This window comes from Panthera leo, chromosome D2, assembly GCF_018350215.1.
Source record: "Panthera leo isolate Ple1 chromosome D2, P.leo_Ple1_pat1.1, whole genome shotgun sequence".
Taxonomy (NCBI): domain Eukaryota; kingdom Metazoa; phylum Chordata; class Mammalia; order Carnivora; family Felidae; genus Panthera; species Panthera leo.
This window is the reverse complement of record NC_056689.1, coordinates 60,897,233-60,924,213: the sequence shown is the minus strand read 5'-3', so window position 1 is coordinate 60,924,213 and position 26,981 is coordinate 60,897,233. Positions and strand designations below refer to the sequence as shown.

Genomic DNA, 26,981 nt, shown 5'->3' with positions numbered 1-26,981 from the left:
TGTTAGGCGGAGTGGCCTATACGCGTGTTAGGTGTAGTTAGTCTATAGTGTTGTTGTAGACCTGAATATCCTTATCAGTAGTTAAGTCTTCAACAGTTATTGTAGCACTATCTGTTTCCTCCTTCACTTTTATCAATGTTTGCTCCATGTATTTTGGAGCTCTATTGTTGGGTGCATATGTTTGTAATTGCTGTATCTTTTTGGCAAATTGACCTTTTTATCAATTATACATAGTGATTCTTTGATCTGAAGTATACTTTGTTTAATGTTAATATACCCACTAGAGCTTCTTTTTAATTGGAGTTTTTAGGCATTTTGAATGTAGTGCAATTTTTAAAAATATAGTTAAGTAAAATTCTGCTACCTTGCTATTTTGTCCTGTTTGTCCTGTTTTTTTTTTTTTTTTGTTTCCTTTTGTTCTTTTTAACTCTTATTTTAAGTTGATTATTTTTTTGTTTCTATTTTATGTCTTTTGTTGCCTTACTGGCCATAACTCTGTGTAATTTTGGTGATTGCTTTAGGGTGTATAGTATGCATGTTTACTTTGTCACAGTCTGCTTTCAAGTGTTACTGTACTACTTCTTGTACACTATAAGAATCTTACAATAGTATATTTTTATTTTCCCCCTACCCACCTTTGGTCTATTGATGTCCTACATTTTACTTCTAGTTATATAATAAACTTCACAATACTTTGTTACTACTGTTGCTTTAAACAGGTGTCTTTTAAACAGATTTAACATAGGAGTGGGGTGCCTGGGTGGCACAGTTGGTTAAGCATCTGACTCTTGATCTTGGCTCAGGTCATGATCTCACAGTTTGTGAGTTTGAGCCCCACATTGGGCTCTGTGCTGATGGCGTAGAGCCTGCTTGGGATTCTGTCTCTCCTTCTCTCTGCCCCTCCCCTGCTTGTGCTTACCCTGTCTTTCTCTCTCTCTCTCTCTCTCTCTCTCTCTCAATAAATAAATAAATAAACTTAAAAAAAAATTTAACATAGAAAAAAAATCTTTTATAATTATTCTGTGTAGATTGATTTCCATCTGGTATTGTTTTCCTCTTGCCTGGACTTCTTTAAATTATTTATTTATTTATTTTTTTAGTTGGCTGGTGATGAATTCTTTCAGCTTTCATGTGTCTGAAAAAGTTTATTTCAGAAAGATATTTTTGCCAGGTATAGAATTCTAGGTTGACACTTCTTTCAATGCTTTAAAGGTATTTCTTCACTTTCCTCTGGCTTCACTGTTTCAGATGAGAAATCTCCTTTTTTCTTCTTTATGAATGTGTTTTTGGGGTGCTTGGGTGGCTCTGTTAGTTGAGCATCCAACTTCGGCTCAGGTCCTGATCTCACGGTTCATGAGTTTGAACCCCATATTGGGATTGCTGCTGTCAGTGCAGAGCCCTCTTTGGATCCTCTACCCCCCCACCCCTCCCTGCTCACGTTCTCTTTCTCAAAAACGAATAAACATTTATTAAAAAATAATAATAATAATGTGTTTATTTTCTCCCTAGCTCCTTTTTAATATTTTCTCTTTACCACTTTTTAAGGAATTTGGTTTTGATGTGCTTTGATGTAATTTTAATGTTTCTTGTGCTTGGGGTTTGCTGAGTTTTCTTGAATGTATGGATTTATGGTTTATATCAAATTTGGAAATTTTTTCTCTGTTTCTTTAATTTTTTTTTTTTTTCTCTTTTCGTCCTTTCTCTTTTCCTTTGTGGACTCCAATTACACATATGTCAAGGTGCTTGGAACTTGCACAGCTCACTGGTGCTCTTAATTTTTTTTTTTTTTTTTTTTTTTTTTTTGGTCCTTTTCTCTCTTTTAGTTTGAATAGGTTCTATTGCTTTTTCTTCAACTTCACTAATGTTTTCTTTCATGTATAACCTATTCATCCTATGCAGCATGATTTTTATTTACTTATTTATTTATTTATTTTTCAATATATGAAATTTATTGTCAAATTGGTTTCCATACAACACCCAGTGCTCATCCCAAAAGGTGCCCTCCTCAATACCCATCACCCACCCTCCCCTCCCTCCCACCCCCCATCAACCCTCAGTTTGGTCTCAGTTTTTAAGAGTCTCTTATGCTTTGGCTCTCTCCCACTCTAACCTCTTTTTTTTTTCCCCCTTCTGCTCCCCCATGGGTTTCTGTTAAGTTCCTCAGGATCCACATAAGAGTGAAAACATATGGTATCTGTCTTTCTCTGTCTTATTTCACTTAGTATAACACTCTCCAGTTCCATCCACGTTGCTACAAAGGGCCAGATTTCATTCTTTCTCATTGCCATGTAGTACTCCATTGTGTATATAAACCACAATTTCTTAACCATTCATCAGTTGATGGACATTTAGGCTTTTTCCACAATTTGGCTATTGTTGAGAGTGCTGCTATAAACATTGGAGTACAAGTGCCCCTATGCATCAGCACTCCTGTATCCCTTGGGTAAATTCCTAGCAGTGCTATTGCTGGGTCATAGGGTAGGTCTATTTTTAATTTTTTGAGGAACCTCCACACTGTTTTCCAGAGCGGCTGCACCAATTTGCATTCCCACCAGCAGTGCAAGAGGGTTCCCGTTTCTCCACATCCTCTCCAGCATCTATAGTCTCCTGATTTGTTCATTTTGGCCACTCTGACTGGCGTGAGGTGATATCTGAGTGTGGTTTTGATTTGTATTTCCCTGATGAGGAGCGATGTTAAGCATCTTTTCATGTGCCTGTTGGCCATCCGATGTCTTCTTTAGAGAAGTATCTATTCATGTTTTCTGCCCATTTCTTCACTGGGTTATTTGTTTTTTGGGTGTGGAGTTTGGTGAGCTCTTTATAGATTTTGGATACTAGCCCTTTGTCCGATATGTCATTTGCAAATATCTTTTCCCATTCCGTTGGTTGCCTTTTAGTTTTGTTGGTTGTTTCCTTTGCTGTGCAGAAGCTTTTTATCTTCATAAGGTCCTAGTAGTTCATTTTTGCTTTTAATTCCCTTGCCTTTGGGGATGTGTCAAGTAAGAAATTGCTACGACTGAGGTCAGAGAGGTCTTTTCCTGCTTTCTCCTCTAGGGTTTTGATGGTTTCCTGTCTCACATTCAGGTCCTTTATCCATTTTGAGTTTATTTTTGTGAATGGTGTGAGAAAGTGGTCTAGTTTCAATCTTCTGCATGTTGCTGTCCAGTTCTCCCAGCACCATTTGTTAAAGACACTGTCTTTTTTCCATTGGATGTTCTTTCCTGCTTTGTCAAAGATTAGTTGGCCATAAGTTTGTGGGTCTAGTTCTGGGGTTTCTATTCTATTCCATTGGTCTATGTGTCTGTTTTTGTGCCAATACCATTGCAGCATGATTAAAAAAAATTTTTTTTTAAGATTTTATTTTTAAATAAACACAACCCCAAGATCAAGAGTCCCATGCTTCTCCAACTAAGCCAGCCAGCCACCCCTCCAGCATGTTTTTCATCTCAGATAATTGTAGTTGTCATTTTTAAATGTTTGTACAAATTTTATCATCTGTGTCATTTATGCAATTGATGGATTTCTCTCCTCATTATAGGTCATATTGTCCTATTTCTTTGAATGCTAATAATTTTTGATTGAATGTCAGACAGTATAAATTTTACCTTGTTGGTTGCTGGATATTTTTGTATTCTTATGAATATGTTTAAACTTTGTTTTTTGGCATGGTTGAGGTACTTGGAAGCAGTTTGGTCCTTTCAGGTCTTTTAACTTTTGCTAGGCAGGATGAAAGCAATGTTTAGTCTTGATGATTTTGCCCCACACAAACCCTTCCAACTGTACTCTACTCAATACTGTGTTAGTGATGAGGTTTTTCATTCTGGCTACTTGGGATGGGAACTCTTCCCAACCTGCATGAGCTTCAGAGATTGTTTCCTTTTAACTCTGGTTGGTTCTTTTTCAGGCTTCAAATGGGTTTCCTCACCCGTGTGTACTAATCATTATACAAATGAAGATTAGAGAGCTCACCTTCTGCACATCTCCCTAATTTAAAAAGAAAAAATGTTAAGAAGTAGCCTTTTGTGAATATTGAGATTTTTAAAAATTGGAATTTCCTTAAGACCTCAACAATTTAAAAAAACCTCAACAATAAACAAATTTTATTTCCCTTGCTTTATTGGATGGACCATAATTACAGTTGAAGTCTTGTTTTAATGCATGACTATTCTGATTTCTCTTAATTTACCATAGAATACAAATTTCATATCTGAGTGTTAAATACATGTAAGTTATATTTCTGGTCCTCTTCCCAATCTCTATTCCAGAAATCATTGATGTTCCATCATAATTCTCACTTCTAAATTTCTCCCTTTTTGGTCCACAAAATGGTCCAGATTTGTTACATGAATCTTTTTTTATTAAAAGAAAAAATCCTTATAGTATGTCTAGATTTAATTATAATAGTCTAACAAATAACTTCCTCTCAAGTTAATTTTAAACTTTAATAAGGTTTTAACTAGAGGGGCACCTGGGTGGCTCAGTCGGTTAAATATCTGACTCTTGATTTCGTCTCAGGTCATGGTCTCATGGTTCGTTCATTCAAGGCCTACGTCAGGCTCTGCACTGACAGTACAGAGTCTGCTTGGGATTCTTTCTCCTCTCTCTGAACCTCCCCCCCCCCCCCCATGTTCATGCCCTCTCTCTCTTGCTCTCTCATAATAAATAAAGAAAAAGATTTTAACTAGAATCTTTTATAAATACCAGTACTGTTGTTCTGTAAACAGTGTTTGGAAATCATGGTTACTTTAAAAACTTACAGACCTAAATATATATTCAAAAGAATTGGAGACTGCTATGTAAATACATTGTACCTGTTCATAGCAGCACTATTCACAGTAGCCAAAAGGTGGACATAGTCCAGACATCCATCAATTGTGATGAATTGTGATAAATACGTACAATGGAAACTTGGTACAATATGGATGAAATGAGAAATATTATGTTAAATGACAGAAGTCAGACACAATAGGTTACATGTTACATGATTCCATTTATATGAAATATCCAGAATAGATAAATCTGTCGAGACAGAACCCAGATTGGTGGTTGCCATGTTGAGGGCTAAGGGGGATGAGGGAGAAACTGCTTAAAGTGTAAGGGGTTTTACTTTGGAGTGATGGAAATATTTTGGAACTAGATAGAGGTAGAAATTGCACAATGTTATGAATATGCCATTGACTTATTTTTTATTTTTTGACTTTATTTATTTAAAAGATTTTATTTAAAAAAAAATAAAATAAAAAAAATAAAAGATTTTATTTTTAAGTAATCTCTACACCCAAAGTGGTGTTTGAATTTTTTTTTTTAAATGTTTATTTATTTTTGAGAGAGAGCATGAACGGGGGAGTGTCAGAGAGAGAGGGAGACACAGAATTGGAAGCAGGCTCCAGGCTCTGAGCTGTCAGCACAGAGCCCGACACGGGGCTCGAACTCACGGACCGTGAGATCATGACCTGAGCCAAAGTCGGATGCTTAACCGACTGAGCCACCCAGGCGCCCCCCAAAGTGGTGTTTGAACTCACAATCCTGATATCAAGAGTCACATGCTCTTCCAATTGAGCCTGCCAGGTGCCCCTGACTTATTTACTTTAAAATGGTTTAACTTTTTTGAATTTCACCTCAATGAATCATTTTAAAAAAAAAACAAACCTACAAAATTTAAAAATTGACTTAATGTCGTAAGTGACATCAAGAGTTGGGCGCTGAACTGAACTGACTGAACCACCCAGGCACTTCTGTGGCACTCCTTTTTTTTTTTTTTTTTTTTTCCCCTAAATATTTTATTTTGAGGGCACCTTGGTGACTCAGTCAGTTGACTGACTCTAGATTTCAGTTCAGGTCACGATCCCAGGGTTGTGGGATTGAGCCCTGTGTCGGGCTCCACATTGAGTGTGGTGCCCTCTTGAGATTCTCTCTCTCCCTCTCCCTCAGTCCCTCTTCCCCACACTCTCTCTCTCTCTCTCTCTCTCAAAAAAAAAAAAAAAAAAAAAAAAGATTTAATCTCTACACCCTACCTTGGGTTCAAATTTACAGCCCTGAGATCAAAAGTTGCATGTTCCAGGGTGCCTGGGTGGCTCCCAGTTCGAGAGAGTTCGAGATCCTGCATCAGGCTCTGTGTTGACAGCTCAGAGCCTGGAGCCTGCTTCTGATTTTGTGTCTCCCTCTCTGCCCGTCCCCTGCTTGTCCCCTGCTTGTACTCACGCTCTCTCTCTTTCAAAAAAATAAACATTAAAAAAATTAAAATAAAACTTGTATGTTGCACTGAGCCAGCCAGGCTCCCCATGCTCACCTTATTTTAGATGTTTATTCTAATAGGTAAAATGCTTTAGTTTTTTTTTTTTTTTTTTTCTAGTCCATAGTCTTTAATACCAGCTGAAAGATAATTGTAGAAAAATTTAAAAGCATGATATAATTAGAAATCAGACATTCATTACTTGCAATTCTACCCCCATTGATTGAGCTTAGTGTGTTGATTAGAATTAAAGAGTTGCTGGGGTGCGTGAGTGGCTCAGTGGGCTGAGTGTCTGGCTCTTGATCTCAGCATAGGTCATGATCTCACAGTTTAGGTTTGAGCCCCATGTTGGGCTCCACCCTGACAGCAAGGAGCCTACTTAGGATTCTCTTCCTCTCTCTCTGTCTCTGTCTCTGCCTTTCTGTCTCTGTCTCTCGGCCCCTCCTGTGCTCTTGTGCACACAAGAGTGCTACCACTTGCACTCTCTCTCAAAAATAAACATTAAAAAAAAGAGAATTACAGAGTTGCTTACTTTACATATTTTGAAACCTATATTAACTGAAAATTAATATATTTTCACAAATCTGTTGTCTAGGTCTCTTCTAGAATCTAGGATTGAAGTTAGTTTTTATTGGCAGTCATGCTTAATTATTTGGAATATGATCTGTCTGGATAGAAATTACCATATGAAATTATTTTTGTAAATTGACATAGTTTAGAAGGGTAAGTATAATTTTTCAGTATATTTACCATATTCAGTATATTTAAATAGATAATTATATCAGTAAATTTGCAATCTAGAGTTTTTCTGATTTTTAAAAAAATCAGATAACAGTAAATAGATACCAACATTAAGCTACTAAACTACTGATTTTCTTTTCTAGAATTCAGCATACAATTGAAATAAAATGTCAACCTCCTGGAGTGATCGGTTACAGAATGCAGCGGATATGCCTGCTAACATGGATAAGCATGCCCTGAAAAAGTATCGGCGAGAAGCCTATCATCGGTAAGTATTTTGTCTGTTTAATCCTCAAAACAGCTCTGTAAAGTGGGCACATATTGTCCTCATTTTACAGATGATGAAATTAATGTGTAGAGAAGTTAGGCAATTTACATAGATTATAAGGCCAGTTTATGGTTCAAACCTAGTCTAGAGTCTAGATTTTTAAGCGCTAGTACACCATACTGCTGCTGCTGTGTTTTAATATATCTACTAATAAAAGTCCTTAACTGAAGAAAGTCTTCAGCTGCTGGAGAATTGTACCTTAGTTAACATTTTTTTAATTTCTTTGAGAGAGAGAGAGAGAGAGAGAGAGAGAGAGAGAGAGAGAACACGCAGGAGGGAACATGCAGGAGAGGGCAAGAAAGGGAGACACAGAATCTGAAGCAGGCTCCAGGCTCCAAGCTGTCAGCACAGAGCAGGACGCAGGGCTAAAACCCATGAACCGTGAGATCATGACCTGAGCTGAACTCTGATGCTCAACTGACTGCCTGAGCCACCCAGGCGCTCTGTACCTTAGTTAATAAGAGTGAAATTCTTGGGGTGCCTGGGTGGCTTAGTAACCAACTAAGAGCCTCCGACTTTGGCTCAGATCATGATCTCACAGTGAGTTCGAGCCCTGCATTGGGCTCTCTGCTTTCAGTCTGGAGCCCACTTTGGATTCTCTGTCCCCCTCTCTGCCCCTTTTCTGCTTGTGTGCATGCTCTCTCTGTCTCAAAAGTAAGTAAAAACATTTAAAAATAAGAATGAAATTCTTATTTGACATTTGCTACAAACTGATTATAGTTTTTAAATAGATTTTTTGAAATTGTCTCTCCTGGCTACTGTGTATTCGATTGAATGTGGTAATGCTGAGTATTAGCAACATTTATTATCTTAAGACTAATATTTTCTCTAAATCCTTTTAAAAATCCTTTAAAAGTTTAAAATGTAAATATTTTTATATGCCACTTTTAATGGAGTCAATTAAGTGGCTGTCTCTCCCCAAACCTTCAGTAGCCAAAATACGTAGAAGTACTGCGTTTAGAGATCGTTTGTTTTTAGACAGAAATTAGAAGTTTACATTTTCCATAAATTAATAGGATACAAAGTCCTGGTCCCTACTAGAACTATCTGGCTTCCCATCTTGGGTAAGCAAGGTATAAGTAGAAAGAAATGCTGGTGTACTGGTAGTGCTAAAAAGTTGTATGGGAACTCCAGGAACCGACAACAACTCATAATTACTCATTTGTTTCTAGGTTGGAGGAAAGAGGAAATATACAGGTGTTTTATACTTGTTCAGTTATTTGTTTAGTGTTTATGCTGCATACATTTGGTTATGATGTAACATGTTTGTCAGTAGAAACAGGGGCTAGAATTGTGCAATGAAGAGAGATCATCGAGTAAACATCACATGTCCTAATTGTATGTAGTATGTCATATATAGCCTGAGTGCTTCTGACTCATTTAGAATGATATTTCCTGTAAGATTGTAGATTGGCTCTGCACCCTATAGTCTTCATATAGTAGAGTACAATCTGAAATAATAGAAACAGGAGAAAAACATCTTCAAGGATTTGAATTTTTAGATCACTTAAAACATTTTTTTCCTTTTTATTGTGGTAAAGTGTACACATCATATAGTTTACGTCTTCACTGTTCTAAGCATATGGTTCGGTGGTTTTAAGTACATTCATACTGTTGTGCAGCCATCACCAGTATCCATCCCTCTAACTTCATTTTGTAAAATTGATACTATACTTATTAAACAGTAACTCCCCTTTCCTCCTCCAGCCCCTGGCAATCACCATTATACTGTCTGTCTTTATAATTTTGATAACTCCAAGTATTCATATAAGTACAATCATACAGTATGTCTTTTTGTGACAGACTTATTTCAGTTAGCGTAGTGTTCTCAAGGTTTATCCATCTTGTCGTATATTGCAGATTTTCCTTTTAATGTAGAATTTGGGTTCTTGAATTTTTGCAAGTATTTGCTTTTGTTAATTAAAAATTTTTAATAGAAATCATTTAAAAGGAATTTATTTTAGTTTTCTAGTTAAATAAGTTTGTAGAATATTCTGTTTCTAGGGTTTTTTATTAAAGACATTTATTGGAGTTGGTAATTTATCACTGGTTGAATTAGGTAGACTCTGATGATCATTTATCATAAACTATACACTGTGTGATGCTTTAGAATTCCCTTTTTAGAAGAAGCTAAATATTTTTAGTTAAGTAAATAGACATCTAACTTCTGGCTTTTTTCTTGCTAATATTAGTCTTAAAAATGATGGTCATGAGTCATTTTTAAGAAACTGGCCTTCAGAATGTATGACTATTGTACGTCTTTCATTTCCTTATTATGGTTATTGAGTCTTCTAGGCTGAAGATAATTATCAAGCCAAACCCTTCATTGGAATAGTTTTGCTCTATGGTCAGAAGATAGGCTGAGTTGCTCAGATGTTACAGTGGCTTGAAGGAGGCAAGTTAGACAACTACCTCTTAGGTAGTTCCTTGTTTAACACTGAGAATCTGATAGTGATCAGTATAGATCACAATTTGTATCTATCAAATCCAAGAATGGAACAATTAGATTTTGCATCTTCTCTCGATGTTGACTGTGCCCAGGGTGCTGAAATCAGGTATTTGTTTCTTTCCTTTTAAATTTTGATGATTATAGTACAGAAGAATTTCTGTAAGTAAGTTGGTTCTTTATGAATATAGCTTATGAATTCAGCAGTGGTTTTATCATGTTGAACTGAGGTCTGATAAACAATTGGGCCTGTGAATTTTTGGTTAAGCAGTCTTTTGCCTTATTTTAAAAGACCTTGTAATCACTTTGTCTTTAAGTTCTTTATATTTTTCCAAAATGATTTTTTAAATTGAAATTTAGGCCTCCAAAGCCATTCCAGTGCTTATTTAAACCTCTCTAATTTCTTCTCTACTCAGAGTTAAATTATTATATATGTTTAAGGAGTAAAAAGGTATTTGTGTACCTATATAAAATTATTTTGTAGTATTTGTAGCTTGGCACACTGGTAGAATTAGAAGTGTTTATGATTTTTTTTAACTGCAAGTTAAAAACAAGTATCAGGTTTTATACAGAGGGAGACTGCCATGTTGATAAATTTTAATTTCTTTCTCAGTTAACCACTTAGTACATATCACATGAATGTCATTCAGCGTTTTAGTTGTATCGTTGATTAAGCTGAATTAACCTGTCATTTTAGTATAGGTTTTAATAGTCAAATGGACAAGTTGATAAGATTTCAATAGCCATCTTATGAATTGAAAATCACATGGAAGAGATAGGTCCTCAGAAATGTCAAGCAGCTGTGTTCCTTAAATAATATACAGATGGCATATATCTTGTCAGAATAAGAAGAGTGAGGTCGAGTTATCAGAACTGTGTTAAACTTTTTTTGTTAGTATATCATTCTAATGCTTTGAATAGTGTTTCATATTCCTAGGGAATGGCAGATAAGGATTCAGGAGCTGGGAAGGGTTTTTTTCACCCTATTTTTTTGCCTAAAATATTAGCTCTGAAGAATCCCATTCAACAATAAAAAAGAATGAACTATCAATACACACAACTTTGCTGTATCAAGAAAATTATGCTGAGTTAATAAAGCCAATCTCAAAAGTTTGCCTAGTACATGATTCCATCTCTATAACATTCGTGAAATGACAAAATTATGGAGATTAAGAACAGTAGTGTTGCAAGGAGTTAGGGATTGGGGTAAGTGAAGGGAGGTGAGCATAGCTGTAAAAAAATAACACAGGGAATCCTTATGATTGGAACTGTTTTGTGTCTTGACTTCAGTGATGATTACATGAAGCTACATACACATGAATGCATGTAAAGCTGGTGAAATCTGGATAAAGTTGGTGAATTGTATCGATATCAGTTCCCTGGTTGTGATATTGTACTGTATTTATACAGGATCTTCTCCTTGATGGAAACTAGGTGAACGATATAGAGGAATCTTTCCGTGTTATTTCTTGCTACTGCATATGAATCTAGAATTATCTCAGCGTGAAAAGTTTAAAAAATTTCAGTGACTTACCTTTTTTTTCTTACATCATAGGTATTCCTGGTCTCTTCTAAATATAAGTTCTCTTCGTAATGTGTGGTGATCCTACTTTATGGAATACAGATTCTCTAAACTTTATTGTTCAAAAAAAGATACTGGATCCTAAAACATTTTCAGTTTGTTTCTCTGCTTCCATTCCCTTTATGCTTCTTCCAAAAACCTACCTAAAAGTAAAATAGAAAAGTGGTTTGGTGGCAGTGGCAAGGAAGAGAGAGAATAAGAGATAGCAGATCTAAGGGGCACCTGGGTGGCTCGATTGGTTAAGCGTCCGACTTCGGCTCAGGTCACGATCTCACGGTCCGTGGGTTCGAGCCCCGCGTCGGGCTCTGTGCTGACAGCTCAGAGCCTGGAGCCTGTTTCAGATTCTGTGTCTCCCTCTCTCTGTGACCCTCTCCCGTTCATGCTCTGTCTCTCTCTGTCTCAAAAATAAATAAACATTAAAAAAAAAATTAAAAAAAAAAAAGAGATAGCAGATCTTTGATTTAATGAAATCCATAGAAAGAAACTCCGTTTGAAGACATGTTACTCATATTTAGATAGCATATTTCACCTTCAAGGACTCTTGTGTATGACTTCTTTTATTCAAAGTAATGTTTGAGAGTTAGATTCATCTATATTCTTGTGTGTATCAGTAATTTGTTCTTTTTTATTATTATTCTGCCTTCCATTGTTATCAGTATACCACAGTTTGTTCATCTATTTTCTGTTTATGGACCTTAGAGCTTTTTGGTTTTTAGCTATTAAGTATAAGGCTGCTGCGGACTGAGAAAATATTTGTAAATCACGCATCTGTTAAAGATTTCTTTCCAGAATATATAAAGAACTTAAAAATTCAACCCAATGAGGAAATGGGCAAAAGACTGATTCTTCACTACCGAGGATATATGGATGGCATAAAAACAAAATAGCCATTAGCTCTAACAGTTTGTTTGTTTTGTGGATTTTTTAGTGATTCTACATATAAGATCATGTCATCTGCAAATAAGGATAGATTTCTTCTTTTCCAATTTGGAGGCCTTTTTTCTTGCCTAATTTTGGCTATCATGTCCAGTACAGCGCTGTACAGGACTAGTAAGAGTAAACATCCCTTTTCTTTTGCCTCACCTTAGGAAGAAATCTTGCAATCTTTCATCATTTAGTATGATGTTAGCTGCAGGTTTATCATAGCTGTCCTTTAATCAGGTTATGAAAATTCCTTTTTATTCCTAGTTTGAAATTCCTTTCTAGTTCTAGTTTGTTGAATGTATTTATCATGAAAGGGTGTTGGATTTTGTCACATGCTTTTTTGTGTCTATTGAAATGATCATGTGGTTTTTGTACTTAGTTGGATTTGGTTTGCTGGTATTTTGTTGAGGATTTTTTTTTTTTTTTATCTACATAGGGATATTGTTCTATATTTTCTTTTTCCTGGCTTAGGTATTGAGATGTACTACTGGCTCAACTCTGATGGAAAAATTTGAGAAAGATTGGTGTTAATTTTTATTTGAACATTTGATAGAGTTCACCAGGGAAGCTATAAATTTTCAGCTTTGTTGGACGTTTTTTTATTTTTACTTTAAACAGTATTTATTGATATTCACTTTATGAAATACATACAAGGTCATGAATATAACCGGTTTATACAACCAAAAAAGATTTTGCAAATTCTCTTTCTTAAATTGAAAAACACAAGAACTATGTCAATATTTGGATATACCAGCATCCATATTCAGCATCAGGACAATGTGAATAACTTAATGTTCACATCTCCTTCTTCTCTCATACTTCCTCTGTCACCCCTCCCCTCCAACTTGTTTAAATACAAAAGGCTTCCATCTATCTGAAGTAGCCAGGGCTACTTGTGTCTGTACACTGTTTAGCCCAGGACTGAGGTTGCCTGTGCTGTTGGAAGATTTTTTTTTTTTTTATTACTGACTTAATTTCTTTACTTATTATTGGTTTATTCAGATTTTCCATTTCTTCTTGAGTCAGTGTTGGTAGTTTGTGTGTTTCTAGGTATTTGTCCATTTCATCTCTTTTACCTGTTATGTTGGCATACAATTGTTTATAGTATTCTCTTCTATTTGTTTTTATTTTTTTAAGGTCAGTAGTAATGTGTCTGCTTTCATTTATGACTTTAGTAATTTGATTCTTTTTTTCTTCATTCTAGCTAAATGTTGTTATATTGTTGAAACCAACCTTTGGTTTCATTTACTTTTCTCCAGTGTTTTTCTGTTTTGTTTTATTTCTGCTCTGATCTTTATCGTTTGCTTCCTTCTGCTTGTTTTTTGAGTATAATTTGCTCTTCATTTTTGAATTTCTTAAGGTAGAAGCTTGGGTCATTGCTTTGAAATGTTTTCTCTCTTTTAATAAATGCGTTGTAAAGCTATAAATTTACCTCTCAGTACAGCTTTCACTGTATCCCCTAAATTTTGATATGTTGTGTGTTTTTGAGTGATCTCTGAAGTATTTTCTATGTTCTCTTATGATTTCTTTTTGACACATCAGTTATTCAGGAATGTGTTGTTGAATTTCCACGTATTTGTGAATGTCCCACAAACTTTTTGCTATTGATTTGCACCTCATTCTTACATAATCTTCTATATGTACTTGACAAGAAAGCATGTTCTGCTTGTTTTGGGTGGAGTATTCTAGAGATGTCTACCTTTATTTGTCAAAATTATTTTCACTGAGTACACACATTCTTACATATATTTTTGAAATCATGAGTTTGCACTATTCTAATTCCAGTTTTTCCCAATAAGGTTCTTTCTTGTTTACTTTCTTTTTTTTTTTTTTTTTTTTTAATTTTAGTTTTAAGTAATCTCTACACCCAGCAGAGGGCTTGGGCCTGCAACCGTGAGATCAGGAGTTAGACGCTCTACTGACTGAGCCACCCAGGTGCCCCCTTGTTTACTTTGATTTCATGAAAATATCTGTTGTTCTGTAAAGAGAACCCTGAATCTTCACAACATCAACATCTTTACTCATTTGCTCATTCTAATAATACATCTAGAATAGTTTCATAATTGATTTGCTCATACCATAACAAACAAACTTTTAAAAAGTTCAGAATTTGGGGCGCCTCGGTGGCTTAGTCAGTTAAGTGTCTGACTCTTGATTTCAGCTCACAGTTTGTGAGTTTGAGCCCCACATTGGGCTCTGCACTGTCAGTGTGGAGCCTGCTTGTGATTTGCTCTGTCTCCCTCTCTCTCTACCCCTCCTGCTTGCTCTCTCTCACACTGTCTCAAAATAAATAAATAAACTTAAAAAAATTTTTTTAAATAAAAAAAATAAAAAGTTCAGAATTTGTTGCATTACTTTTGCTTTCTTACTCTACCCTGCCAGTGACTAATAGTATGTAATCAGATGCCTGTTTTTTTTAAGTTATTTGGATTAGTTCTTTTTTGCTCTTTTTCTATACACTATGGTTAGGGTAGTTGTATGCAGTGAAATTAGGTTCATTTGTTTACTTTTTACTTGTATTTTTTTCTTCTTTCCATTCTTACTGATTTAATTGTATTATTTATCATTTAATATATAACGTTACATAATGCATCCTGTTTCATAACATCATATGTTATTCAATATACTAGTACTGAGCTTAAGTTAAAGTTACACAAAAGGCATATCAGAAGTGTCAGTCTTATATATATTCCTCCTCAATAACTTTGGATATATTTTCTTTCTTTTTTTAAAAATATTTATTTTTGACAGAGAGAGAGACAGCATGAGCAGGGGAGGGGCAGAGAGAGAGGGAGACACAGAATCTGAAACAGGCTCCAGGCTCTGAGCTGTCAGCACAGAGCCTGATGCAGGGCTCAAACTCACAACCTGCGAGATCATGACCTGAGCCGAAGTCAGATGCTTAACTGACTGAGCCACCCAGGTGCCCCTCAAGGCTTTTTAAAAGAGAATTTTAGGGGCACCTGGGTGGCCCAGTTGGATGAGCATCCAACTGTTGATATTGGCTCATGTCATGATCCTGGGTTGTGGGATAGAGCCCCATGTCTGGCTCTGTACTAAGTGTGGAGCCTATTTGGGATTCTCTCTCTCTTCCCCCCCATCCTTCTCCCTCAGCCACCACCCCCCCCCCCCCCCCCCCCGCTCTTTCCCTACTTGTGCTCTCACTCTCTCTCTAAAATAAAAAAAAAAAAAAGAAAATTTTAATTGTTAATACATCCATTCAGAAATTAAATTATTTCAGAAGTTAAACACAATAATCCCAAATTTTAATCTCTTTATTTATTTATTCATTTATTTTTATTTATTTTTATTTTTTAATTTTTTTAATTTTTTTAATGTTTTATTTTATTTTTGAGACAGAGAGAGACAGAGCATGAGCGGGGGAGGGTTAGGGAGAGAGGGAGACACAGAATCCGAAGCAGGCTCCAGGCTCTGAGCTGTCAGCACAGAGCCCAACGTGGGGCTCGAACTCACAGACGGTGAGATCATGACCTGAGCCGAAGTCGGAAGCTCAACTGACTGAGCCACCCAGGCGCCCCTATTCATTTATTTTTAAACTTTTATTTTTGAAAGAGAGAGAAAGAGAGAGTGCCAGAGAGGGAGGGGCAGAGAGAGAGGGAGACACAGAATCTGAAGCAGGCTCCAGGCTCTGAGCTGTCAACACAGAGCCCAATGCGGGCTTGAACCCACAAACCGTGAGATCATGACCTGAGCTGAAGTCGGATGCTTAACTGACTGAGCCACCCAAGTGCCCCCCAAATTTTAATCTCTTAATTATTTTTTTAACAGTGTTTAAAATTATTTAGGTGATAGACAAGTAAATTCTTTTTTGTTTTTAATGTTTGCTTATTTTTGAGGAGAGAGAGAGCACAGGGAAGGGGCAGAGAGAGAGAGAGGGAGACAGAGGATCCAAGTAGGCTCTGAGCTGTCAGCTCAGAGCCCAGTTGGGGGCTCGAACTCATGAACCGTGAGATCATGACTTGAACCAAAGTCAGACACTTAACCTACTTGGCAACCCAGATGCCCCTAAGTAAATTCCTTTTTTTTTTTTTTTAATGTTTGTTTATTTTTGAGAGAGAGAAAGAGTGGAAGTGGGGGAGGGCAGAGAGAAAAACAGTATCCAAAGCAGGCTCCAGTCTCTGTGCTGTCAGCACAAGTAAATTCTTATTGTACAATATTCAGGAGTACAGAAATGCAGTGTGGAATATGAAAGTTCCCCTTCACTTTCCCTTTCATCCTCACACCTCTTTCTCACAGGTGAACACCATTAGTAGTTTGGAGATCATCTTTGTAGTCCCTTTTCAATACGTTTAGAATACATGCATATGTGTGCATTAAATTTTTTTTTTTTTTTTTTTTAACATTTATTCATTATTGAGAGACAGAGAGAGAGAGCACAAGCATGGGAGGGGCAGAGAGAGGGGGAGACACAGAATCTGAAACAGGCTCCAGGCTCTGAGCTGTCAGGACAGAGCCTGACTCAGGGCTCAAACTCACAAACCGTGGGATCATGACCTGAGCCAAAGTCCGACGCTTAAACTGACTGAGCCACCCAGGTGCCCCTGCATATGTGTGCTTTAATATGAACCTAGTCATTTATAGATTCTGGCCTTTTCATTCCTGATAATACTAGTCCAGGCTCTGGTCCTCATTGTCCTGGATTACTACAGTAACCCCAATAGATCTCTTTGCCTTGTTCTCTTCAAATCCATTTTTTTTTTTTTTTGGTTGTTTTGTTTGTTTCCTAAATTCCACATAAGAGTGAAGTCATACGGTATTTGTCTTTCTAAGACTTGCTTACTTTGCTTAGCATTATACTCTCTAGCTCTATACTCTCTATACACTATACTGTCTAGCTCCATGTCGTTGTATACAGCAAGATTTCAATCTTTTTTCATAGCTGAAAATCTATTTTTAAAATCAAATTATCACTCTGATTAAAACCTTCAGTGGCATCACATTCTCTGTGCAATGGGATAAATTCTAAGCCCCTTAACATAACATTTGAGGTCCTGTAAGACTGACTCTTTTCTTTTCACTTTCATTTTGAGCAGTTCCCTGCCTCAAACTTTATTCCATTAATTCTGAGTTGAGTCTAGGATTGTTTTTTTTTTTTCTACACATCCTAATGTCTGTTAAGTTGCTTTTCATTCTTAGTTCCTCTTCTTTTGAAATGTTCTCCACTTACTCTTTTAGCCTGATTAACACCTGCTAATCTAATCCTTTTATCATGGTGATTAAGAGGCTGGACCTTAGGTTAGCATTTTGCATTATTCCGTTTAATTTCTTTAGAATCGCAGTATTTAACTCCTTTTTTTTTTTTTAAACGTTTATTTATTTTTGAGACCGAGAGAGCATGAACGGGGAGGGGCAGAGAGAGAGGGAGACACAGAATCTGAAGCAGGGTCCAGGCTCTGAGCTGTCAGCACAGAGCCCGATGCAGGGCTCGAACTCACGGACCATGAGATCCTGACCTGAGCCGAAGTCAGACGCTCAACCGACTGAGCCCCCCAGGCGCCCCCACAGTATTTAACTTCTATAGTCTTGTTTTGTCATCTGTGAAATTGGAATAATATATACCTCAGAGTTATTTGAGATTAAATGAGATAATATAAAGTGCTTAGCACAATATCTGTTTAAAAAACAAGAACTTGGGCATTTTGTCTTTTCAGAAAGACTCAGGCAAGAGACTATAGATGCATCTCTCTGTTGTGCATATCTCTAACACTGTAGTTACACACTGCTTTTAAGCTTTGTGAGTGGGTCTCCTCCCAGTTAGACTTTGAACTCCTTAAAATCAAGGGCTGCCATGTTTATCTTTGTATTATGGGTACCAGGCACATAGAGATTCAATAATATTTCTTGACTATCCATATGAAGTTTGAAAGAGCTAATCCTCTTCAAACAGTGCAGTATCATTTGCACAGGAAGCACATGTAAGTGTGTATACCCTTTGTCCAAGTGAGAATTTTTGTTTTCCCTTTCTCTGCAAGTAGTAAAGGCTTAAACTTAGTAATTACATTTATTTCCACCACACTGAGCTGTGATGCCACAAACTGAAAATCCAGGGAAGCCAGGGGAAATTGGCAGTCTTAAGGATTAGATCATTTTTCCCTATTCAGTTTGTGTTCCTGTATTTATGGAATTTGGTTTGAGGATGGTCGGTGAAAGTTCTTTATATTCATGTACAATTTGAAAATTGGATTAAAAAAATATTTCTCAAGAGATATTTTGGTGAGATAATGCTTGACAAGCTACCCAGTTGCTTTACTGTACCCCAACACTTGAAGTTTTTTGAGTGCTTACAAATGACGATAACCCTACCAGATGTTATCTGTCTTCTATAGGTAAAAAATCTGAGGCTTAGCATATATAACTTACTCAAGGTTCCAGAGCAAGAAAGTGGAAAAACTAGAATTTAAACCTAGTTGCTCCAGTGCTCATTCTTCTTCCATGACACCATACTGCTTTTCTAAATAAACTGAAAACAATTTTAGTTTGAATTTATAGCATTTAATAGTGCTTTTATTAAAAAAATTTATTCAAGTATACTTAACATACAGTGTTATTTTAGTTTCAGGTATAGTGCTTTTAGTTACTGGTGACTAAACATTTTAATGACTAATAGAAACCTTTATAGTAAGATATTTAGGTAATATTTAAAGAGATAATTTTTTTTAAGTTGTAATTCATGTAGTATTTCTTGAAGGTATGTATATTTTATTTTCAATTTGAATCACCAGTAGAATGATTTACTTGACATCTCAGTTTTCTTAGACTTTCACACACTTGTTTATTTCTCCCCTTGTTGCATAATCCCCATGCATTATATTTGGTCAGGAGGAAGGAAATTTGCAGATGTTTGTCTTTTAAACTTCGACTTGCTCTGAAATTTGTAATTAACCTCTAGAATGTTCTGAATTTATCCCCCATATGCCAAAGATCTGTAAATTTCTTTCCACATGAGCTGAAATTTTCAGGTGATGGAGTAAAATATTTGTGAACACAGATGTTTTCCTTAAAAGCGGTTAATGATCAGGAAAAAAAGACCTCAGTGGAAATACTTTATATTCCTTCTGTAATATGATTGGCATATAAATACTTCCTTCCTCTGTAGTTCACATTGTTCATTTTCTAAGGGAGGAAATAACTAAATTGAGAATTAAGACATAGTATTATTTATCCTATTGGTTTTTTTTTTTTTTTCTCCCAGAGAAAACTAAAAATGATTTGGACTGACTAAGGCCACTCCATTCTGTGAAACTCATTGTTTGCTTACTATTGGCAGGCCTCATTAGGGGGTAAATTTGCTTTTTCTGTGTGTTTGCCTCTAATGATTCCTGTCTCTTAGGGGAACTTGTCATTTTCCTAACCTGGCCAGTCTTAAACAATTCAGACTATTAGTTATTTTTTCTGCCCTCCAATTTTTTCCTATTATTCTTAGGTTTTCAAGTATTTAAAGCTGAGGCTATTGGTCGCTGAGATATTGCCTGGTTAGGGTTCGGCATTGTGCCCGAATTTGTTGGGCCTCTCAGGGCCAGAGTTCTCTGTGCTTTAACAAATGAGCTACAGTTCTCAAAAGATCATTGAAGCTTGTTTGTTGATCCTGTATTCTCATCCAGAGGAAGTAGATCTTTGAGAATGTCTAAGGAAGGGTAAGTGAGTTTATTATTCTTTCTCCTTCATTTTTCTCAGTGAAAAAAATGTTCTAGTCATCTGTGAATTGGAAGATTAATAAGCAGTGTTACCAGCCGGACAGAGAAGGTAGAGGGAGAGATTGAAAGAAATTTAGCTGAAAGCTTACGTTGTTAATGCTTCACATATACTCTACTATAAAGTTTTACTATTGCTATTTTGAAAGACAGCATTGAGGGTTGATACTCTCCATAGGAATTTAGTGAGCTTTAAGCACTGATTTTGTTTTTCTGCGGCAAGTGTTTATGAAAACTGGAAATAAATAGGGGTGTCTTTCCAAAGAATTTTATATAGACACGAGTGAAGTTTAAAAGCTCAAAGGCATTTTCAAATAATTTGTGCCTGTGGAAAATGTTGTGAAAGATTCAGTGAAAGGCGGCTTGTGATTTTGTTTCTTTCTGGGAAGTGTAGACAAAAAGTAATTTTGAATAGAATCCCCTATGCCTTTTTACTTTGCAATATAAAATAGTTCCATGTTAGGGTTTTCACTGTTTTTATATTATTGTTTCTTAAGCCTCAGAGTTTGAATTGCTACTGCTATTCTTTTTGTCACTACTATAATAGGTGACATGTAAGTTAATGATTGCATACTAATTATTTTACTCCTAACCTTCAAGCGTAACTAGACCTAGTTAATTTCAGAGACATTCTCTGGTTAAGTAGGACGCAGATCACAAAAAAAAAATTTTTAATACAGTAAATTTTAATTTTGATTTTCTGGAAGCTCTTAATTCTTTTTCTAGTTCTTTGTTCTATTAGAAATTTTGAATACTTTCAGGGCTCCATGTTTACAGTTTTTAAAAAATCTAATCGTGTTGATTTTGAGCAAACTAAAATTGGCCCACTTTACTGTAATTTGAAATCTCAGAGAACAACCATGGGCATAATAATTCTGTATTATTTTTAGAACTCTCATGACATCACTAGATTTGAAGTTTCTTTAAATGTGAAAATTAGAAAGAACTGCCTCTTTAGGGTTAGTATGTTTTCTTTCTAGTATCAGCTATACCTGCAGTTGTTAAACAATTTTTATGATAAAGATGATCACAGATGCTGGTAATATTGGCCCGTCTTGTACACATGATTGTTTATAAAGCTGGTTTGTAGATTTAAAAACAGTATTTTTAGGGGCACCTAGGTTGCTCAGTCAGTTAAGCATCCAGCTCTTGATTTCAGCTCGGGTCATGATCTTACAGTTCGTGAGTTCAAGCCGCACAGCGAGCTCTGCACTGACAGCATGGAGCTTGCTTGGGATTCTGTCTTTTCCCTACCTGTCTCTGCCCCTCCCCCACTCTCTTTCTCTAAACAGATAAACATTAAAAAATCAGTTAAAAAAAGAACTATATTTCTAGGTGCAGTCAAAATTCTTAGAAAGTAATTAGTATTAATTTTCTCCCTAAAGTGTGTGTTAGAATTAGTTAGAAAGAAATCTATATAAACCAAATGACACCATAAGGGTTGAGATATTCTTTTAGGTTTATTTCTAGGAGCCCCTGGGGCAATTTCCATGCTGTATGAATAGGTAATGAGCAAGTTCATTTTTTTAAATTATTTTTTTAACATTTATTTTTTAAAGACAGAGTACTAGTGGGGGAGGGGCAGAGAGAGAGAGAGAGAGAGAGAGAGAGAGAGAGAGAGAGAGAGAGACAGAATCTGAAGCAGCCTCCAGGCTCTGAGCTGTGAGCACAGAGCCCGACACAGGGCTCGAACACATGAACTGTGAGATCATGACCTGAGCCGAAGCTGGGCGCTTAACCGACTGAGCTACCCAGGCACCCCTCACTTTTTTTTTTTTTTTTTGAAGATTAGCTTTTATAGTTGCTTGCTTATTTATTTATTTATTTATTTGTTAATTAATTAATTAAAAGTAAGCTCTACCCCCAATGTGGGGCTTGAACTCATGATGCTGAACCATACTCTACCGACTAAGCTAGCTAGGCTCCCCTGAGCAAGTTCATTTGAAATGTATGGATAATATAAATGAAATCAGAGTTTATTCTCCTTTGCTGTTTTTAGAAATAAATGGATAAATTTTGTATTTTGGTATGAAAAGAATTCTAATATTCACAGTTTGTATATGTGTAATATTTAGACATAGATATCATTTGATATCTGTGAAATATTTTCCTAATGGTAATAGGAAAAGATTGTTATTAAGTTAAATCACCAAAAATTATACTTGAGCCTTATGTAAACCTGTGATATTGGAGACACTGTGGTATTAGTGTAAGAATAGTCATATATAGATCATGAAACCTAATAGGGACTTCATAGACCCTCACATACATAGTCAATTGATTTTTAACAGTGAGGCAAAGATAATTCAATGATTGGAATAACTGAACATTCATTCAGAAAAAAAGAGTCTTGACCTTTACCTCAAACCGTATATAAAAAATAACACAAAATGGATCTAGACCTAAATGTAGAAGTAAAAAGTAAAGTGTAGGTGAAAATCTTCGTGATCTTGAATTAGCTAAAAATTTCTTGGAGAAAATACATAAAAACATGAAAATCAAAATTGTTCAATTGGGTTTCGTGAAAATTAAAAAAAAAAAACCCACAAAACTCTGCTATTTAAAAGACACCATTAAGAAAATGAAAAGGCAGGGCGCCTGGGTGGCTCAATTGGTTAAGCGTCCGACTTCAACTCAGGTCATGATCTCGTGGTTTGTGAGTTTGAGCCCCGCATTGGGCTCTGTGCTGACAGCTCGGAGCCTGGAGCCTGCTTTGTATTTTGTGTCTCCTCTTCTCTCTGCCTGCCCCTCCCATGCTCATGTTCTGTCTCTCTGTCTCTCAATAATAAATAAACATTAAAATTTAAAAAAAAAAACATGAAAAGGCAAGCCACAGACTGGGAGAAGATATTCTCAATACATATATATCTAATAAAGGACTTATGACCAAAATATATGAAGAATTCTCACAACACAACAATTAAGACAAACCCAGTTTAAAAATGGGCAAAAGATTTGAATAGATGTTCCACACAGAAAAAGAAATGGCCAATAGGCACTTGAAAAGATGCTCTACAGCATTAGTCATTAGGGAAATATGAATTAAAAAAACACAATGGGATACCATTGCAGACCCACTAGAATGACTAAAATTAAAAACACTGTAGGGGCGTCTGGGTGACTCAGTCGGTTAAGTGTCCTCAGGTCATGATCTCACTGTTTGGGAGTTTGAGCCCCGCGTGGGGCTCTGTGCTGACAGCTCAGAGATTGGAGCCTGCTTCGTATTCTGTGTCTCCTTTCTCTGCCCCTCCCCTGCTCATGCTCTGTCTCTCTCTCGGTCTTAAAATAAATAATCATTAAAAAAAAAAAACAAAACCCAAATACTGACAATATGGAGCACCTGGAACTCTTATGCCTTGCTGATGAGAATACAAAAGAGAAAAACGTTTGGGCAATGCCTTTTAAAGTTAAACATGACCGGGGTGCCTGGGTGGCTCAGTTGGTTGAGTGTCTGACTTCAACTCAGATCATGATCTCACAGTTTGTGAGTTTGAGCCCCACAAGGGGCTCACTGCTGTCAGTGCAGAGACCACTTTAAATCCTCTGCCTCCCTCTCTCTCTGCCTCCATTCATCCTTTCTCTCTCAAAAATGAATAAACATTAAATAAAAAAAAAAAAAACCAACCCACAACTATTATGTTAAACATACCTAGTAATTCCACTTATAGGTATTTACCCAAGAGAAATGAAAGCATATCTCCCAAACAGATTTGTATGTGAGTGTTTATAGCAACATTATTTATAATAGTAAAAAACTGGGAACTGCCCAAAGTATCTAGTAACTTAATGGATAGACAAATTGTGGTATATCCATAATATGGAATATTGCTCAGGAATAGAATAACTAATTTTGATACATGTAACAACATGAATGAGTATCAGAAATGTGCTAAGAAAGAAGAGGCCAGGCACAAACTATAGCTTATTTGATTCCATTTATATGAAAACTGTAGTGACAGAAAGTATAGATCAGTGGTAGCTTGGGGCAGAAGTCGGGGTGATATTGCAAAAAGACATGAGGGAGGGGTGTCTCGCTGGCCTGTTGGTCAAGCATGCAAGTCTTGATCTTGGGGTTTTGAGTTCAAGCCCCACGTTGGGTATAGAGATTACTTTAAAAATAAAATCTTTTAAAAAAGGGAGACTTGAAAGACCATTTGGGGTTGATTATGGTAGTTGTTACATAAGTGTGTATGATTGCCAGAATGCACCAAACTTTAAAATGGGTGAATTTTATGTTGAGTAAATGATACCTCAATAAAGTTGGTGGGGGATGAGACTTGAGAAGCTCCTCAACTTGCTTATTTAAAATTTTGTGAATAAAAAGGTTATTATTTATTCTTCTTTACGGGAATGTACTTGGGGGAATACAGATGATTTAGGATGTGTTATGCAGGAAAAATGCACTCTCCTAGTGTCATGATTGCTTCCTGATCCTTTAGAGTTGTTGGATCCTCTAGAGTAACTAGAGTTACTAGTGCTGCTTTCTATTAGGTAAGAGGTCAAAATGAGTTTTATCATTTGCTTTTATTTTAACTTCTAGATTTTGACCTCTCTTTTCCATTATAGCACAGTGAGTACAGTTGTTAAGTTTGCCTAATAACATTGGATAATCATACTTTCTTCTTACTTTTATTCTGCAAAATTTAACCTTTGTATTTTGCTCCATTTTATAAATTATTCTCCATACATTGGTCTTTGCTTTAAAAATTTGTGGAGAAAAAAATGAAAAAGAATTTAGAGGAAAATATGAAAAAAAGGATTGGAAAAATTTGTATTTATTTAGACTGAGGTTCTAGAACAGTAAATTTATATTCAGAAGTACTGATATTTTCTCTGGTGTCTCTCTTAATTTGTATATTCTTCATTTGCTAGTCTTCTCTTTTATTCCCCGCCATCTGCTCTCATTACTGCAGTTCCTTCATTTCGGAAAGAAGGTGAAAGGAATTTTAATGTCTCTTCCTTAAAGAGAATCTCCTTAAAGTGTGCTTTGAAAGCTTTACTGGTCATAGTATGACCAGTAAGTACTCTTAGTATTTTATACACATTTTTTTCACATCTAAACATCTCTGAAATTGGACTGCATCTAGCAATATACCACCTAGAATTAAGTTGAGTTCTTCCAGATGATTTCATTTCTTTCAGTCACCTAAAGGCAATATTAACCATCCTAGCAATGTAAATGTGGACCACAAACTTACTACATGACTGTTCAAATTCTCAAAGGGAGGTTTTCCCCCCTGCCTTTAGACTGTGTCAGGGCTGAGATGTACAAATTTTCTTGTGTGTTTCTTCAGTGCTGTAGATTTATTTCTTCTTTTTCTTCATATTATGGGTATAGCTCTGTGGTATTGTAGCTTTATGAGGCTCTAACTTTTCTTGGGCATCCCTTCCACCCACCCCCACACCCTGCTTTTAGTGGCATATAATATGGGTGAGTTTTACAACTGATGGCCTCTTAAATTTTAATCATCTTTAATTTTGCTCTGTGCATGCCACCATAGTCACTTCTTTTCCCTGGAACATTTTTTTATTGAGTATTTGAATAAGAAAAGTGAATATTTAAAAAAACTTTTTAAAATGTTCTATTTATTTTTGAGAGAGAGAGAGAGAGACAGAGTACTAGCAAGGGAAGGGCAGAGGGATCGGGAAACACAGAATCCAGAGCAGGCTCCAGGTTATGAGCTGTCAGCACAGAGCCCTATGTGGGGCTTGAACTCTTGAACTGTGAGATCATGACCTGAGCCAGAGTCGGACGCTTAACCGACTGAGCCACCCAGGCGCCCCTTGTTGTTAATACTTTTTTTTTTTTTAATTTTTTAAAATGTTTATTTATTCTTGAGAGACCGTGTGTCAGCTGGGGAGGGCAGAGAGAGAGGGGGAGACAGATCTGAAGCAGGCTCCAGGCCCTGAGCTGTCAGCACACAGACTGATGCGGGGCTCAAACTCATGAACTGCAGGATCATGACCTGAGCTGAAGTCGGTTGCTTAACCGACTGAGCCACCCAGGCGTCCTTGTTGTTCATACTTTTAAATCACAGGGTGCTGTTCTTCTGGCATAAAGTGATAAATAAAGTGTATCCCTCCTTAGGGTGTTCCTTAGAGAAAATATTCAGATAAATTAGTAGATTAATGGCTGAAGTTTATGAAAACAAAAACTAATATTACTTAAATGATCTTTGCTTTTTTAAAATCTAGTCCCCAATTTTTCTGTTGTGTCTGTATAGGAGTGGTATTTGAATATCAGTTTTTAGGACTCCATTTCATAAATTAGAAAGTTCTTACCTATATATATATATTATATCACCAGGCATACTTTTTATTGAAGGATAGAGACAAAGACAGGTCTTGGCATTATGTTTTTTAAATAACAGCTTTATAGAAATATAGTTCACATACCATTCAATTCACCCTTTTAAAGTGTACAATTCAGTGGTTTTAGGATAGTCAGAGTTGTGCGACCAATACCACTGTCTAATTTTAGAACACTTTTATTACCCCCAAAAGAAACCCAGTTCTCAGTTAAATATTGTCTCTATTCTTTACAGGGCCCTGTGCTAGGTTTTGGGAAGTTAGTAAATCCTGGCCACAAAGGTTATAATCTAGTGAATAAGAGAACTACCCATATATTTTATATATGTGACAAAATATACTACATGCCAAAATAATATTTGAATATTCAAACCTCTTACATGGATTACAACTTTATAATCTCTTTCACTAAGTACAAAAGTAATCTGAGACCCAGAAACATCACTGTCAGATAGTTCTGTGGCATAGCCGGAATAGTTTCTTGAAGAAATCACTTGAGATTGTTGCATCTTGAAAAATTAGAGATAACTGAGGAGGACATTTCAGGTATAGGGAACAGCATAAACAAAGCCTCAGGGCACCTTTAGGAAATAGCAAGTAGTTCATTTTGATTATTAGAGCAAAAGCTGCATGATGTGGATCAACGTGAGATAAAAGTGATTTTGGAAAGATGGTAAAAAGCTTTGAACTCCTGGAACATACAGAAA

At 36.2% G+C, this 26,981-nt stretch overlaps 1 protein-coding gene across 5 annotated transcripts in view; it reads left to right on the top strand.

The window, feature by feature from the left end:
* Positions 1-26,981, top strand: part of NT5C2 (5'-nucleotidase, cytosolic II) — a 101,269-nt gene that overhangs the window by 19,664 nt on the left and 54,624 nt on the right. For 4 of the 5 annotated variants that reach the window (XM_042908227.1, XM_042908226.1, XM_042908230.1 and 1 more), the window contains one exon: positions 7,117-7,241. In XM_042908227.1, coding sequence (XP_042764161.1) covers positions 7,141-7,241 — 101 coding nt within the window. In that variant the 5' untranslated portion in view covers positions 7,117-7,140. Of the gene's footprint in view, positions 1-6,932; positions 6,956-7,116; positions 7,242-26,981 lie in introns of those variants that run through there. The other variant, XM_042908228.1, reaches the window with a different exon arrangement.